At 42.1% G+C, this 17,976-nt stretch overlaps 1 protein-coding gene across 1 annotated transcript in view; it reads left to right on the forward strand.

Annotated features, from left to right (window-relative positions):
- The window catches only part of pcgf6 (polycomb group ring finger 6), a 38,326-nt gene that overhangs the window by 12,573 nt on the left and 7,777 nt on the right, over window positions 1-17,976 (forward strand). Inside the window, exons 3-6 of the mRNA XM_037687808.1 lie at window positions 9,494-9,590; window positions 11,265-11,320; window positions 11,400-11,459; window positions 17,702-17,819. Coding sequence (XP_037543736.1) covers window positions 9,494-9,590; window positions 11,265-11,320; window positions 11,400-11,459; window positions 17,702-17,819 — 331 coding nt within the window. The remainder of the gene's footprint in view (window positions 1-9,493; window positions 9,591-11,264; window positions 11,321-11,399; window positions 11,460-17,701; window positions 17,820-17,976) is intronic.

The raw sequence follows: 17,976 nt of genomic DNA on the forward strand, positions 1-17,976 counted from the left end.
GATGTTGGCACCTCCACATCATTGCATTCAGTTTTTATTCACAATTTGTTTAGTGTCCCAACTTTTTTGGAATCTGGTTTGTAATTGAAGCAAAATTTATGACCATTTCAATAAGAAAATTGTTTGTGAATCGAAAATGGATTTTGAATTGTATCGTGACACCAAAAATCGGAATCGAATCAGATCGCCAGACACAGAGAGATTCTCACCCCTACTTTCCAGTAGCTGTGACAGTATGCCAGCTGAGAGGTCTTCAGTTATTCTCCTAACAGTGTTGTTGGAAAGTGGTACAGCTTTAAGCTTATTAGCTGCCTCTGCACCCAGGACAACTTCACACATCTCCACTGCTGCTGGGAGAACAAGTTCTTGTCCAGTCGAGTGTGGCTTCTTACTTTTTGCGATACGTTGAGCCACTAAATAAGAAGCCTGCTTTGAACTTGTGGCCAAGTTCAACATTCCTTTGTTGTATGTAGTCGTCACCCTTTCACCAAAGAAATCTGTATTTTTATTCTTGAACTCCGGGTGCTTCAAAGTCAGATGTCGCTAAATCTTAGCTTCATTCACCTGAAGACATGGGACAATAAAGGTGTCATTCCTAACCAGGGACTGCCAGGCCGGCCCAAAATAATGTGCTGGACGGGCGGGCCGGGTTGATGTCGGGCTTTTGATTGCGTCAGTGGACTTGCATGTCTGACAATCCAATTTGGATCACCACCAGCTGCTAGCGGCTGTTTGACCGCATGCTGACCGGCCGGTTGAAATAGGTACAAAAATGCCCAGATAGATCACTGCCAGCGACCCACCTGAAGCTTACCAGCCGCTGCATCAGCAGATGCGTGCGGCCGATGACATTAATAAATATAATAACTATAATATTAAAATAAGCATAATAATCTGCTGACTCTTGTTAATAAGCAAGAAATCTTAACTTTGAAATACGTTTTTAAATCCAGTCAAACTGATTTGCTTACAATAGCAGTAAAAGCTTAATACTTTTTTTTTTTTTTCGGGATGGGGTCTGTAATCACAGTTACTTGGTCAGTTTCGGGTTGGGCTTGGAAAATAATGTTATGGGTTCAGTCCGGTCCGGGTCGGATTTTTTAGGCCCAAATGCAACTCTATGGGACACTTTTTTTTTTTTTTTTTTTTTCCCATTTACCTTTTATTTATACAGGTAGTCTCATGGAGCCACGAGAACTCATTTTCAAGAGAGACCTGTTTCAGAGTCAGAGTCAGAGTTTCTTTATTGTCATTCGCACCTCATGTGGTACATGTGGTGGAGCGAAATTATGTACGCAGGGTCCCAGTTACATCCAACAATAAAATGTATAAGAAAAACAGTAATGACATCTAAGATATGAACTAAGAAAAACATCAACTAAATATACACTAAGCACTCATAACATAAAACATTGAACATCAGCACAAACATGAACATGAGTCTGTGAGCAGATGTGCACGCATGAACACATCAACATTGAAACAGATCAGCAGCAACATGAAACAGATCAGCAGCAACATGATATGGTTTTTCACAGTGATTATTCTAGTTAGAGATTCATGAGTCTAACAGCCTCAGGGTAGAAGCTGTTCCTCAGTCTAGTGGTTCTACACTTAATGCTCCTTAACCTCCTTCCTGAGGGGAGTGGGGCAAAAAGTTTGTGTGCTGGGTGGGTGGGGTCCTTCATGATGCAGGTGGCCCTCTTCCTGCATCTGGAGGTGTAGATGTCTGTGATGGTGGGGAGACTGATTCCAACAGATTTCTGTGCAGCCTTCACCACTCTCTGCAAAGCTTTTCTTTCTGCAGCTGTGCAGCCTCCATGCCACACGTTGATGCTGGAGCACAGGATGCTCTCCACTGCACACCTGTAGAAGGAGGTGAGGACTGAGCTTCCCAGACCAGCTCGCCTCAGCCGTCTGAGGAAGTAGAGTCTCTGATGAGCTTTCTTGATCAGGCTGGTGGTGGTGTTGCTCCAGCTGAGGTTGTCATTCATGTGTACACCCAAGTACTTGTAGCTGGAGACCACTTCCACCGCAGATCCTCTTATATTCAGAGGGGTGTAGGTGTTTTTGTTCCTTCTGAAGTCCACAATCATCTCCTTTGTCTTCTTCACATTGATGTGAAGGTTATTCTCTCTGCACCAGCTCTCCAGGTGTTCCACCTCTTGCCTGTAGCTGGACTCATCATTGTTTGTGATGCATCCCACCACCGCTGTATCATCTGCAAACTTTACAATGTGACAGCCTGGATGGGTAGCTGCACAATCATATGTGAGCAGAGTAAACAGAAGGGGGCTCAACACACATCCCTGAGGAGAGCCAGTGCTGAGGGTTATGGTGGAGGAGGAGAGGTTGTGGATCCTCACTAACTGTGGTCTGTTTGTTAAAAAGTCTAGTACCCAGTTGCAGATGGAGGGGCTTAGTCCTAGTGTGGATAGTTTGTCCATCAGGGTTTGGGGGATCATGGTGTTGAAGGCGGATGTGAAGTCCACAAAGAGCATACGGACGTAAGAGTTTTTCTGCTCCAGGTGGTTGAGTGCAGTGTGGACCACAGAGGAGATTGCATCCTCTGTTGATCGGTTCTCACGGTATGCGTACTGATGAGGGTCCTCGTTGATGTTGATGGTTGTTTTGATGTGAGTCATGACCAGTTTTTCGAAGCATTTAGCGACTATCGGGGTGAGGGCCACTGGCCGATAGTCATTCAGACCAGTCACTGTAGAGCTTTTTGGGACTGGGATGATGGTGGCAGTCTTCAGGCAGGTGGGAACTGTCTCCAGGGTAAGTGAGGTGTTAAAGATGTCTGCCAGCACCTCACAGAGCTGATCAGCACATTCCTTCAACACTTTTCCGGGGATGTTGTCTGGGCCAGTTGCTTTGTGCGGATTAATCCTCCTGAAGGTACTCCTTACTTCTGCTGAGGTCACGCTGAGATGCTCTTCATCCGGTGGCGAGGTGAGTCTGGTGCTGGGTGGTCTGTTCGGGTCTTCAAAGCGTGCAAAGAACTTGTTGAGGGCATCAGGCAGAGATGGGTCTTTGGGACATTGTTCGCTCCTTCCTTTATAATCTGTTATGCACTTAATGCCCCTCCACATGCTCCGAGGGTCTTGTGAGATGAATTGACCCTCGATCCTCTTTGCATATGCGGCCTTGGCCCTCTTAATACCAGCAACCAGCTCTTTTCTTGTCCTACTCAGCTCCTCTGAGTTTCCAGACCTGAAGGCAGTGTTCCTGGCTTCCAGCAGGGTACGCACCTCTGCATTCAGCCAAGGTTTTCTGTTTGGGTAGCTTTTAACATTTCTGATAGTGGAGACTGTGTCAGTACATGTACTAATGTAACCCAGTACTGAGGATGTGTATTGGTCAAGATCAAGCGAACCTCCATTTTCAGCAGCTTCTCTGAAAACCTGCCAGTCTGTTCGATCAAAACAATCTCTCAGTATGGGTCCACTGTCCTGTCTCCAACATTTAACTTTCTTTTGTACCGGTCTGGAGCGTCTCAGCGGGGGCATGTAAGCAGGAGCCAGGAAGATTGAGATGTGGTCTGACAGTCCTAGGTGGGGGCGGGGTTCGGCTTTGTATGCATCTTTTACGTTCGTGTAAACACGGTCCAGCGTGCGGTCTCCACGTGTCGGAATCGTCACATGCTGATTAAAGCTTGGGAGACAGTCCTTTAGATTCACGTGGTTAAAGTCTCCGGCTACCACGTAAAGAGCTTCGGGGTGTTTGTTCTGCAGCGAGCTGATGATATCATGAAGCTCCTGCAGTGTTTCATTAGCATTAGCGTCCGGAGGAATGTAAACAACTGTGATAAAAGTCACTGTGAACTCTCGGGGTAGATAATGTGGCCGACATTTCACTGTTATTTGCTCCAAAGCCTTCGAGCATGAGCTATTTACAACAGTACAGTTCGTGGACCAACTTTTACTCACGTAAATGCATACTCCGCCCCCCCGTGATTTCCCCGTTAGCTCGCTGCAGCGGTCCGCTCGAAAAAAAAGTCTGTCATCCAGCTGGAAGACTGAGTCCGGCGTTTCACTTGTAATCCACGTTTCCGTGAGGCAAAGCACTGCACACTTCTTCATCTCTTCTGAGGCGCCCGCTCTCAGACGAAGTAAATCCACCTTGTTGTCCAACGAGCGGACATTCGACAGAAAGAGAGACGGCATGGGGAGTTTACCGGCTTTAGCGTTAGCTCGTAGCCTCACCATAACCCCCGCCCGGCATCCTCTCCTCTTAAGCCGGGAGCAGCGCTTCCTCTTCTGCCCGCTGGAACGCCTCTGCTGCAGCTTCCAGGTAGATGACTTTAAGATCTGCATTCTGCCGAGCGTAGCTTTGAGTTTGTTGCTGATTTCTGCTATATTTCGTGGCAAATCCGCTCCTATTCTCATCAGTTCGGTTCGGCTATAGTTCACACGCATAAATCGCGCGGAGTCAGGCACAGAGTCAATATCAAAACTTCTAAAAACTGGGATGGTACCGGGAGCCTGTGAAGCTGCAACTGCTCTGAGCGCGGCCATCTTGTACATCGTTTAGGGAGCAGATGGGGGGTTAAGGGTCTTGCTCATGGGCCCAGAGTGGGGCGAATGAGGGTAGGGGCAAATGTGGGTGCTTCACCTACCCCACCCACATTTTTGATGTTGTTGGTACCGGGGCGTGAACCGGCGATCTTCCGATCACAGGCCCATCTCTCTAACCTCTGTGCCACCATTCCCCCACATAATGGTCACATATTGGTCTTCCGTCACTGCTCTGGATGAAACCAAACTCAATATAACATTTATCATATTTTTGTAGTTAGCTGGTTTGGGATTTTCTGCACTTGATGAAGTTGACAGTTTTAAATACCTTTTCATCTCCACTAAATGCTAAGCAGCAGAAGTCCAAAAAGAGTTAAAAACAAAACAACTGGACTTTATTTGTAACTGAAGACATTTCCCTTCTCATCCGAGGAGATTTCTCAATATTTCTTCTTTCTCAATTGGGAAAGAAGAAATATTGAGAAAATTGGGTCTAACGGGTCTGTCTGGCATCTTCCCCCGCCATCTGATCCAACTCACTACCAGGTGGTGATCAGTTGACCGCTCAGCTCCTCTCTTCGCCCGAGTGTCTAAAACAAATGGCCGCAAATCAGATGACATGACTATAAAGTCAATCATCGATCTACAATCTAAGGTGTTCTGGTGCCAAGTGCACTTATGGAGACCCTTATGTTTAAACATGGTGTTTGTGATGGACAAACTGACTAGCATAGAAGTCCAACAACAGAACACCGCTCAGGTTCAGATCAGAGAGGCTGTTCCTCCCAATCACGCCCCTCTGGGTCACACTGTCATCACCCACGTGGGCATTGAAGTCCCCCAGCAGAATAAAGGAGTCCTCAGCTGATGCACCTTCCAGCACCCCTGCCAAAGACTCCAAGAAAGCCAGATACTCTGAACTGCTGCTTCAGCGTGTAGACACAAACAGTCAGAGCCCGTCCCCTCACCTGAAGGTGAAGGGAAGCCACCCTCTCATCTACTGGAGAAAAATCCAACACACAGGCACCAAGTCGGGGGGCTACAAGTAGACTCACACCAGCTCGATGCCTCACACCATAGGCAACTCCAGAGTGCAATAAGGTCCAGCCCCTCTCAAGGAGATTGGTTTCAGAGCCCATGTTGTGCGTAGACGTGAGCCCAACTATATCTAGTCAGTACCTCCCAACCTCGCGCACAAGCTCAGGCTCCTTTCCCACCAGAGAGGTCACGTTCCATGTCCCAAGAGCCAGCTTTGGTAAGCCAGGATCAGAGCACCAAGGTTCCCGCCTGTGGCCATTACCCATGGCATCATGCACCCGACTTTTATGGCACTTCCTGCAGGTGGTGGGTCCACAGGAAGGTCTTCCCAGAACATCTTAGCAAATTTGCCCCATGTCAGTCCATGCAATGCTCAAAGAAATTACGAAAACAACCAAAAAGAGTTCCATCTCAAACCGTACAGGCCTCTGTTAACAGGTTAAAGTTCATGGCAGGACATTTGGAACAGGACTGAACAAGTATGCCTTGTTTGTACGGGTTGCTGGAGAAAGCCTGTTGTTTCTAAAGAGAACATGGCAGCATGACTTGTGTCTTAAAATTTCACCTCAATGAACGACAAAGAACAATGTCATTTTTACACATGAATGGTAAATGTTAAATGGACTGTACTTATATACTGCCTTTCTATCTAATCAAGATACTCAAAGCTCTTTACACTACAAACTGTGTCCTCATTTACCCATTCATACAGCACTCTACTAGATCTATACAAAGAATAATCAGAGCTTTATCACTCATACACCAATGGGACACACATTGAAGGCAATAAGGGTTCAGTGGCTTGCCCAGAGACACTTAGGCATTTGACTGCTGGTGGAATCGAACCCTCAACTCTTGCATGGGAGGATGACTGCTCTTACCCTAACTCCACAAGACCAAAGAATACATTTTGACCCGTAATACGCAGGGCCATGACTGTAGAAAAAGAAATACCTCATAGCAACTGTCAGCACGGTGGCGAAAAGAGCTGATCATGAGGCCAGAGTAGTAAGACCCTCCTCACATTCAGGAAATCCATTTCATAGTTTGCAGCCAGCTACAACGTGCAGTAGCATTGTGGCTAACTGCTAAACCAACTTTTCATCTAAACATGTCCGCTGTGTGGAAGTATTTTATACTAGAAACACCACAAAGTAAGACAGCAACATGCAATGTCTGCAGAGTCATAGCACCACATTAAACCGAGGTAAAGTTAGTTTTATGATGGACATTCATGCTCCGGGGCTTCAGTGGTCTGCTGCTCTCGCTGATCTCGTAGCAGGCAGCCCAACCCCGGTCAGCCGTGCTCAATCTGCCCGGTTCAGTCTGCCCATCTCTGAGGAGGGGCAGACTGAGCGCGGCTGACCGAAATCAGACTGCCTGCTGCAGATGGAACAAGAATAACAACCGCTGAAGCCACAAAAGCTCGAATGTTTACTGAGAAATTGCTAAACTTCATTATAATTAATGATCAACCACTATCAGTTGTAGAAAACAAAGTATTTCGCAGCTTGATACTTGCAGCCAAGATATAGTTTACCCTCCAGGAGATATTTACAATAGTAAACAATCATAAAAAGCATATGATTCGAAAATTACAAGAAAATTATTACAAGAAAATTATATACACACACACACATATATGTGTGTGTGTGTGTGTGTGTGTGTGTGTGTGTGTGTGTGTGTATGTGTGTGTATATGTGTGTGTATATGTGTATACATAAAACGAAACAAAAAACAGCTACATTATAAAGCAATGTAAAATACTAAAACATGTCTGTGTTGGTTTATGCCATGAACTTAGCAGATGTTTAAAGCCTTTTAATTTTTTATTTAATTTAATTTATTCATTCATTTAAGAGACAAAATAAAGCAAATTAATCAAAAACAAAACACTGAATGAAGAGTGCAGAAAGAAGAAAACATTTCTTATATTTGCCCCTTATTTAAAAAAATCTATAAAATAACTTTAAACAGTCACTTAAATTAATCACTTTAATATCCACTTTAAAGCTAGGAATAAAAAAAAACATGTTTTGTGTTAGCAGAATTTAGTTCTAACTTTGAAACTTATCCAACATTAATAAAATTTACCTCAAGTTGCCTTTTTGGACATGCATGCATATATTTGTACAAATTGCACTTGAGAGAAGATTATTACAGCCTCATATAAAATCAATGATGATGATGATATCGGAACTGGATTGGTATCGGACGATATCCAGAGGTAGGCATCGCGATCGGATCGGAAGTAAAAAAATGTGGATTATTGCATCCCTAGTCCTGATACTGAGCATGGACTTTTTGTCCCATGACCCTATAGTCACAGTTGTATTTAAACTAATTCAGCATGTACTTCATACATTGTGCATTGTATGGATGTGTAGTGAACTAAGCCTCAGGTCAAAACCTGACCCTGAAGGCCTTCATGGGACAGAAACTGTTACTTCATTGATTTGAATCCAGAAATACAAATTAAGCTCATCCAGAGACTTTCTAATTGTATCCTGCACTAATCAATTGAAAGAACACTCTCTTTTTTATTACTATTTTTACAATGTCTTGATAATCCAAAAGTGTGTTTAGTTCAAACCATTTTAAATGTTGAAGTGAACTACTCATTTTAAATCAACTGTGAAACAGTATTAATGATTTTTAATCCTCATTCAAAGTAGAAATCAAGTTAGATGTCTGTTACAAAGTAATTATGCATTTTTTGATCTTCTGTCTGAAATGAGAAGGAGTGTCGGTCAAAAGTCGGAGACAGTCGCAAACAAGTTTATTGGAACGAACTGTCATGTTTTTAAACCTCTCAGACAGAAACAAGAGAAGCTGGCACCTGGGGTCTGTCATTTCGCCAAAACATTTCTCTGTCTGCTCCTAAACATTTCTCTGTCTGTTCCTAAAACATGTCCGCTGTTTTTCTGACTTGTAGTAACCCTCTTACGTCACTAAAACCACACCCCTGTTGGTTCTTTCAACCAATCAGGACTTCCCAAATGGGACTGGAAACAGAACTCTTTAAAAGTCGACACTTCCTAGTTACAAAAGTTCTGAGACATGAACCGAAGTTCTGAGAGCAGAAGTGATCCGAAGTTCTGGAGGATGAACAGAAGTTCCGAGAGAGAACAGAAGTTCTGAGTTCCTCTGGTACTGATGAAGTTTGGCTGGAGTTCCTGTAGGAGCCACGATGCCTCGCTGTGGTTCCACCCGGTGAAAGCTTTATAACTTCTGAGGAGGTTTGTTCTGTGGAACGAGTTCTCACGACTTCTTCCGAGTCGCAGCCGCCCTGAGGAGACGCTGAAAGGTAGCGTACCAGGGACCTCTTGACCGCCGCGGATTCATCCTCCGCCAAAGGTAAAGAGTCGTCATGAGCTTCACTACCAGTGTACCGCAGGCGAACTGCGCTTGAAAGGAGCGTGTTGTTCTGGTCTACAGACATACATCCTCATCCATCTTTTTCCTCTCCATTTAAACTCCTTCATTCCCCATCTTTAAAACTCTTCTATCTTGCCAGTAATTAATCCAGATATTTTCAGATATGTCTGTTGTATTTTAGTTGCAAGTGAGAAATCATGGCCGTATGATTTCTCATTGTTATTATTATTGTTGTCAATAATTAAGCTGTGTTATTGCATTTAATCAGAATAATCAAGTGTACAATGTTTGATGTTAAATTTTGATTCTGTTAATAAATGACCACATTCATTTTGATGGGTCAAAGAAAATTAACGTCTCTCGTCACTGATTAGACCATCTCTCACTCAGTATCTCTGTCACATATCTGTCAAGTAGCTCGAAAAAGAGAGAACCCGTTTTTAAATATTGATTGTAGTGAAGCTAACTGAAGCTAACCGACCCTAGCTCACTACAGATGTGTAAAAAATATTGTTGAGAAAAATAACTAATTTTGATTTCTTTGTATCTTTTCCAAGTTTGCAAACGCTGCATTGTGAAGCATTTTTTTGGTAGCAACAAATGTCCAACATGCAGCATTGTGGTTCATCAGACACAACCTCTGTACAACATCAGGTGGGTTGTTTAGTCTAATAATAGGAAAACTGTTCTCTTTAAAGCAGGGGTTCTCAAACTTTTTGGGTTCAGGGACCCCTTACAGATCCCTTACAGAGGAGAAAAAGTTTCAGGGACCCCCTCATAACCCTCATGTTTATTAAATAATTTTCTTCAAATTGTCTAATGCAGTGGAAATATTTGTGTAACATATACTTAAGACCTGTTTAATAGTGTTAATACAATTTTTATAATTTTAAACATGGGGTATTTTTCATTCAAGACACAATTAACTAACTTTTTTTTTTATTATTATTTCAACTTTCAAAAATTACTGTTTTGAGAGAATTAACATCAAACTTTAAGAACCATGTTGATAAAATCTGCTAAACTTAGATCAAACATAAATTGTTTTAAAATGATTAGTAAATGTTTGACACTTCATTGTGCAGAGATCTTCTTCAGCTCAATGATTCTTTCACATGTCTTATGGAGCTACTGTCTGATCACAGACACCAAACTACACTTAAACCATTGGAAAGTCTCTACAATCGGACCTTGAAGGTTTTATACCAAAAGACAATCAGATTTCATCACTGCAATATTTTAGCTAAGTTCAGTATTCTAGAATTTTCCAATTTCATCAATTCCAATTTTTATAATTGATCTTAAAATGTTTAAATGGACTTGCACCCAAACCATTAAGCAATGGTATACAGAAACTGCAGGGCTACAGTAGATCTACCAGAGCAGCTGGCGACTGTAAGGTTCCATTTCGTAGAACCACTTTTGCTCAAAGTGCTCTCTGTGAGAGGATCCACAATTTGGAAGTCACTCCATGTCAATTTAAAGTCTCTAACCAGATTCAATATGTAAAAAAAACAAAAAAACAAACTGTATCAAAAACAGGATTGCACTCATGCTTAATGTATTTTATTATGTTTTAATCCATTTGTTTGATATGTATGGGTGTCCTCCCCAGAAAATTTTGAATAAAGTAGATGCAATTTCCTGCATTTTGGTGTATTTTAACAGGTTGTTAAACATCTACATACTTGTTAAAAACAAACAAACAAAATTTTTAAAAAAAAAAAAAAAAAAATTATATATATCCATCCATCCATTTTCTTTACCCGTTTATTCCATTTTGGGTCACGGGGGTCGCTGGTGCCCATGTCCAGCAATCACTGTGCGAGGGGTGGGGTACACCCTGGACGGATCGCAAGTCCATCACAGGGACACACAGAGACAAACGAGACAAACAACCATTCACTTTCTCACTCACACCTAGGGACAATTTAGAGTTACCAATCAGCCTAACATGCATGCTTTTGGTCTGTGGGAGGAAACCGGACTACCCGGAGAAAACCCACGCATGCACGGAGAGAACATGTAAACTCCACCCAGAGGGCCCCTGGACCGGGGTTTGAACCAGGGACCTGCTCGCTGAGAGGCAGCAGCTCTACCAGTTGCGCCACCGTGCTGCCGCATATATATATATATATATTTATCTATTATTTTATTTTATTTTTTGCGGCTCCCCGGGGGTTCCGGCGACCCCAGTTTGAGAACCACTGTTTTAAATAGTTGGCTGTCCAGAAAGTGTGTCTGATAAATGAGTGTCACTTCTAAAGGAGAACAGGTTTTGTATAAAAACAAAAACTAAATAAAAACTGGTTTTGCTTTTCTCTCCAGGCCAGACAGACAGCTGCAAGATATCGTTTACAAAATGGTTCCATTCCTGGAAGAGTGTAAGTGTTTGCACGTGTAATGTGGAAGACGGCTCTGTCTGATACTCTAAACATTTGCTTTTATTTCTTTGTACAATAGCTGAAAGAGAAAAAATGTGCAACTTCTACAAAGAGAGAGGGCTGGCTGTGCCCAAACCAGGTAAAGTATCACACACATTCACAGAACTTCACACAAAAAGGCCCCAGCTGAGGTTTGAACTGAAGACCTTCATGCTGTGAGGCAGCAGTGCTAACCGCCTCACCAATGTGCAGTCTCTGTAAATGAGTGAATAATATGAAATTACTCACTGTCACTGAATTACAGAAGTGCATTTAATTTATTGACCAATTATTACAACTTTGAAAAAAAATTGTTTTTAAACTAAATTAAATATGAAATTTCATGTATTGGATTCTGTGTTAAACAATATTCCCTTCGGTGTTTCCTATTCCCATTCTTGACTTAAAGCATTTTTTGTGGTCTTTTCATATACAGATTTTTGTTTTAACTTCTAGTTTGTTACAGGTTTTAGTAACGCTGTGGAGACAATTAACTCTTGTTGCAGTTGGTGCTAAATTGAAATAAAAAAAACTTTCAGGGTTTGCCCGGTACATATTCTTCAAATAGTAATTTGTCCACTCTTCCCACTTGTTAATCTGTCAGGTCATGGAGGGAAATCCAGAGTTTTTGCACTTCTGCTCTTGATGGGGGATCTCATTGTGTACTTAGGGAGTCCAGGTGTATCAGTCAGATGCCCGACCCACCTTAGCTCGCTTCCAGTGTAGAGGAGTAGCAGCTACAGGTCCTTCTCAAAAAATTAGCATATTGTGATAAAGGTCATTATTTTCCATAATGTAATGATAAAAATGAAACTTTCATATATTTCAGATTCATTACACACCAACTGAAATATTTCAGGTCTTTAATTGTTTTAATACTGATGATTATGGCATACAGCTCATGAAAGCCCAAAATGCCTGTCCGAAAAAAATAACATATTTCATCCCACCAATGAAAGACAAGTGTTTTTAATACAAAAACCCCCAACCTTCAAATAATCATGTTCAGTTATGCACTCAATACTTGGTCGGGAATCCTTTTGCATGAATGACTGCTTCAATCCGGCGTGGCATGGAGGCAATCAGCCTGTGGCACTGCTGAGATATTATGAAGGCCCAGGGTGCTTCGATAGCGGCCTTAAGCTCATCCAGAGTGTTGGGTCTTGCGTCTCTCAACTTTCTCTTCACAATATCCCACAGGTTCTCTATGGGGTTCAGGTCAGGAGAGTTGGCAGGCCAATTGAGCACAGTAATACCATGGTCAGTAAACCATTTACCAGTGGTTTTGGCACTGTGAGCAGGTGCCAGGTCGTGCTGAAAAATGAAATCTTCATCTCCATAAAGCTTTTCAGCAGATGGAAGCATGAAGTGCTCCAAAATCTCCTGATAGCTAGTTGCATTGACCCTGCGCTTGATAAAACACAGTGGACCAACACCAGCAGCTGACATGACACTCCAGTGACTGGAAACTTGACACTGGACCTCAAGCAATGTGAATTCTGTCTCTCCTCTCTTCCTCCAGACTCTGGGACCTTGATTTCCAAAGGAAATGCAAAATTTACTGTAATCAGAGAACATAACTTTGGACCACTCAGCAGCAGTCCCAGGCGAGATGCTTCTGCTGCTGTTTCTGGTTCAAGAGTGGCTTGACCTGGGGAATGCGGCACCTGTAGCCCATTTCCTGCACACGCCTGTGCACGGTGGCTCTGGATGTTTCTACTCCAGACTCAGTCCACTGCTTCCGCATGTCCCCCAAGGTCTGGAATCGGCCCTTCTCCACGATCCTCCTCAGGGTCCGGTCACCTCTTCTCGTTGTGCAGCGTTTTCTGCCACACTTTTCCCTTCCCACAGACTTCCCACTGAGGTGCCTTGATACAGCACTCTGGGAACAGCCTATTCGTTCAGCAATTTCTTTCTGTGTCTTACTCTCTTGCTTGAGGGTGTCAATGATGGCCTTCTGGACAGCAGTCAGGTCGGCAGTCTTACCCATGATTGTGGTTTTGAGTAATGAACAAGACTGAGAGTTTTTAAAAGCCTCAGGAATCTTTTGCAGGTGTTTAGAGTTACATCATTGATTCAGATGGTTAGGTTAATAGCTTGTTTAGAGAACCTTTTCTTGATATGCTAATTTTTTGGGACAGGCATTTTGGGTTTTCATGAGCTGTATGCCATAATCATCAGTATTAAAACAATTAAAGACCTGAAATATTTCAGTTGGTGTGCAATGAATCTGAAATATATGAAAGTTTCATTTTTATCATTGCATTATGGAAAATAATGACCTTTATCACAATATGCTAATTTTTTGAGAAGGACCTGTATACTTTGAGCTCATCACTCTAGCTCTAAAGCTGAGCCTGACCACCTACTGACAGAAGTTAATTTTAAGGTTCAAGGTGACAAGTGTCGCATCATATGTCCCCTCAGTGCGACCAAATTTGGCAAACAGGTCCTTCTCCGGTCCTGTAACCAGGAACACCTTGCAAAAAGATCTGAAGTTTTCAACTTTGACCTCTAAGGGATTTTAAACAACTGAAGTTCAATGCAAGAATCAACACAGACATGTTCCTGTTTTTACTATTTTACACCATTTTATAATGTAGCTTGTTTTTGTTTCATTTTATATATCACTTCTTTTATTTACTTTTCATTTTATATGCTTTTATATGATTGTCTATTGTTGTCTGTACCTCCTCTGTGTTCTTAGTTTAAAACAGGTCTTTCTTATAAATGACTCCTTGTGACTCAGAGAGACTAACCTGTATACCGGTAAATAAAGGTTGAATGAATGTGGTACATGAGGTGGAACGAAATTGTGTACTCAAGGTCCCACTTACACCCAAAAATAGCAATAATATAAAATATAAATACGAAACCGTATACAAGGCTCTAATATATATGCTAAACAACAATAATAAAATATAATAAGATGTGTTAAACAACAGCCTGAACATGAGTCTGCTGTGAGCAAATGGGTATGAATACAGCAGCTTATGGGTAAGAAATCAGCAGCATGGATAATCAGCAGCACAGATAAATTGTCAAATGTCCAATTAAAGTAGCATTACAGTGATATTCCTGGTGAGGTCAGTGTATAAGGCCAGGCAGATTCTGGCAGATCCTGATCATCTACTCCATGGTGAGTTCAGGTTGCTTCCATCTGGACGCAGGTTTCTGCAGCCCAGATGTAGAACAAACAGACTGGAAAACTCATTCATCCTTGTAGCAATCAGGTTTCTCAATGAACACTAATTTCAATACTGTTACTTTAATGTCTTAATGTCTTGTGTATATATGTGTACATGTGTATGTGCATGTGTGTGTATATGTACACATCTACTGACTGTGAAACGAATTGACCCTCGGGGATAATAAAGATACTTGAACTTGAACTTGAACTACCCTGAAGCTGTTAGACTCATGAATCTCTAACCTTGTGTAGGTCAGCGAGGTTCCGTTGCTGCACATCCTGACAATCCCCGAGAGTTTGCTCCAGTTCTTTCATGTCAAAAGTCCAAACCAACAGATGAAGGTAAAGTTTAAAATAGGCTCAATAAAACATGAATAAAACATTCTCATAAAAGTTGAATCAACATTAAAACTGCAAAGCTTACGATAAAAATACATCCTTTGGTGGGCCTTTTTACAAAGTGAGTTCATATGAAGGTCAAAGGTCAGGAAAGTAGAAGCTGTTCCTCAGTGTAGTGGTTCTACACTTTATGCTCCTCAACCTTCTCCCTGAGGGGAATGGGGCAAAAAGTGTGTGTGCTGGATGAGTGGGGTTCTTCATGATGCAGGTGGTCCTTTTCCTGCATCTGGAGGTGTAGATGTCTGTGATGGTGGGGAGACTGACCAACGGACTTCTGTGCAGCCTTCACTACTCTGCAGAACTTTTCTCTCCAGCTGTGCAGCCTCCAGCTGCTTGTTCAGCTGATTGTTTGAAGGATCTTTTCTGTTTTGTCATGGTCCATATCTCAAGACCATCAACTTTGTGCTGTGAATGCAGACACAACTCTCCCTTAGGTTATGCAGTGACCAGATAGCCTTTAAAGCAGCCCTACACTCCATATTTCTGCACTCCAAATCAAGCACAGTCTGAGACAGGCCTTGCTTTTTTCCCCCCAGAGTTGTTGAACGGTTTGCCCCAACCTCCATAAGGTCAATTGAAAGTTCTTCTTCATGGCCTCTTTGAAAGGTTCATGCCCAGGATTTGCTTCTATGACCTCTACAAACTAGCTTCTTCTGGCCTGTTGCAGAAACTGCAATCTACATCTGAACCACCATTTCCTTTCCAATCGTTGTAGAGTGTGGGTTAATTAGTTTGTTTCCTCTAGTTTTCTAGTTTCTAATTCAGTATGGAAGCTCCAAAAATGAACCAATGATGGTGGCCCAAGCATTTCTGCCTTTATTGATGGATCAGAGGATTCTGCACGAGCTGGATGGTGCTACAAGAAACCGCACACTTTACATTGACGATCCTGCCCACAGAAAAGGGTAACAAATCACAGTGGCAATTCACCTACACCTGAGAAGAAATGATGAGACGACATCAAGTGGAATGACATTATCAATGGCAAAGCGGCTTAATTTGCCATGGGAGACCCTACCTGGGGCTGATGCTCCCGACAGCACAGGCCAAAAATCATGTGGGTACTCAAACCCCCCATGATCCACATTAAGGTGGGGATTCTGTAGAGGGAGGTAAAATATTCCAGCCTCAGCAGCTGAACTTAATAAAAGACTTGGGTTCATGTAAACTACTGTTAACATTTGCACATGTGTTTCTAGGGATAGGGCCGATCTGATCCAGTATCGGTATCGGCCTCCGATACCAGCATAATTTACTATCAGATTTTCCGATCCACCTGCCAATATTTCCGATCCATGATACAAGTTGGCTTCAAACTACGGAATGGATTTCCTGAACGGCGGCGTGTCTCATGAACCCAGAGTAATAAGACCCGCCTCACATTCAGGAAATCCAGTTCATAGTTTGCAGCAGCTACAACGTGAGGACTGAGTTAGCAGCACTGTGGCTAACAGCTAACAAACTTTCCATCTAAACATGTCCGCTGTGTGGAAGTATTTTACACTAGAAACACCACAAAACAAGACAGCAACGTGCAATGTCTGCAGAGCCATAGCGCCACATTAAACCGTGGTAAAGTTAGTTTTACGTTGGACATTCGAGCTCTGGGGCTTCAGCGGGGTGCTACTCTCGCTGAATCCGAAAGAGGCGACTCGACCCCGGCCAGCCGCGTCCAATCTGCTTCGCTCAGTCTGCCCGTCTCTGAGGAGGGACAGACTGAGCGCAGCTGCCCCAGATCAGGCTGCCTGCTTCAGATTGAACAAGAAGTATCAATCAACCTTTATTTATACAGGTAAATCCCATTGAGCCTCGAGGACTCATTTACAAGAGAGACCTGAAAGTAGACGTCGCTGAAACCACGGAACTCAAATGTTTACAGAGAAGTTGCTAAACTTCATCATAATTAATGACCAACCACTATCAGTTGTAGAAAACGAAGGATTTCACAGCTTGATACTTGCAGTCAAGATATAGTTTACCCTCCAGAGATATTTATCAGTACAACAGTAGACAATCATAAAAAAACATATGATTTGAAAATTATATTAAAAACAAAAACAGCTATATTATAAAGTGATGTAAAATACTAAAAACAGGAACATGTCTGTTGGTTTATGCCATGAACTTAGCAGGTGTTTGAAGACGTTTAACATTTTATTTTATTTTATTCATTTATTCATTCATTTAAAAGAAACAAAATAAAAAAAAATAAAAAAAATCATCAAAAAGAAAACAATGAATGAAAAGAGTGCAGAAAGAAGAAAAAATATCTGCCCCTTATTTAAAAAAAAAAAAAAAAACTTTAAACAATCACTCACTTTAATATCCACTTTAAAGCTAGGAATAAAAAGAAACATGTTTTGTGTTAGCAGAATTTCATTCTAACTTTAAAACTTATCCAACATTAATAAAACTTACCTCAAGTTGTCTTTCTGGACATGCATGCATATATTTGTACAAATTGTACTTGAGAGCAGATTATTACAGCCTCATATAAAATCAATGATGATCATGATATCGGAACTGGATCGGTATCGGCCGATATCCAGAGTTAGATATCGGATCGGAAGTTAAAAAAAAAGTGAATCGGTGCATCCCTAGTTTGTACATCATAAGGTACAGTATGCTGATGCCGGAGGACATAATGAGCATTATACAACAACATCCTGTTTTTGGCTTAAAAGTACATACTTTTAATGTGTTTTTTAACAATTGTAATTGCCCATCTGTGTTGTTTACTGTCTTGTTTGCAGTGGTTCTTTCCCCTCAAGTTCCTGTTGTGTGGAGGAAGCAGAAGAAAGGCAGTTCTCCCTCATCAGTGTTTACAATGCCCCCTGAGTTGAATGTGTCTCTGCTCCTGGAGTTTGTTGGGTAAGGACGTGTATTGCACAGTTCTCTGATCGTTGTTGAGTACAGGTGTGTTAGCCACTAAAACAAATCAAGCCTCTGAAACCACTGAAAGGTAGTAATACAGGATAATAGAAGAAAATTAAATTCTCTAATTATTTTACTTCCTCAAGGTGATATG

Source organism: Nematolebias whitei, chromosome 1 (assembly GCF_014905685.2).
Source record: "Nematolebias whitei isolate Nwh7 chromosome 1, NemWhi1, whole genome shotgun sequence".
Lineage (NCBI taxonomy): Eukaryota > Metazoa > Chordata > Actinopteri > Cyprinodontiformes > Rivulidae > Nematolebias > Nematolebias whitei.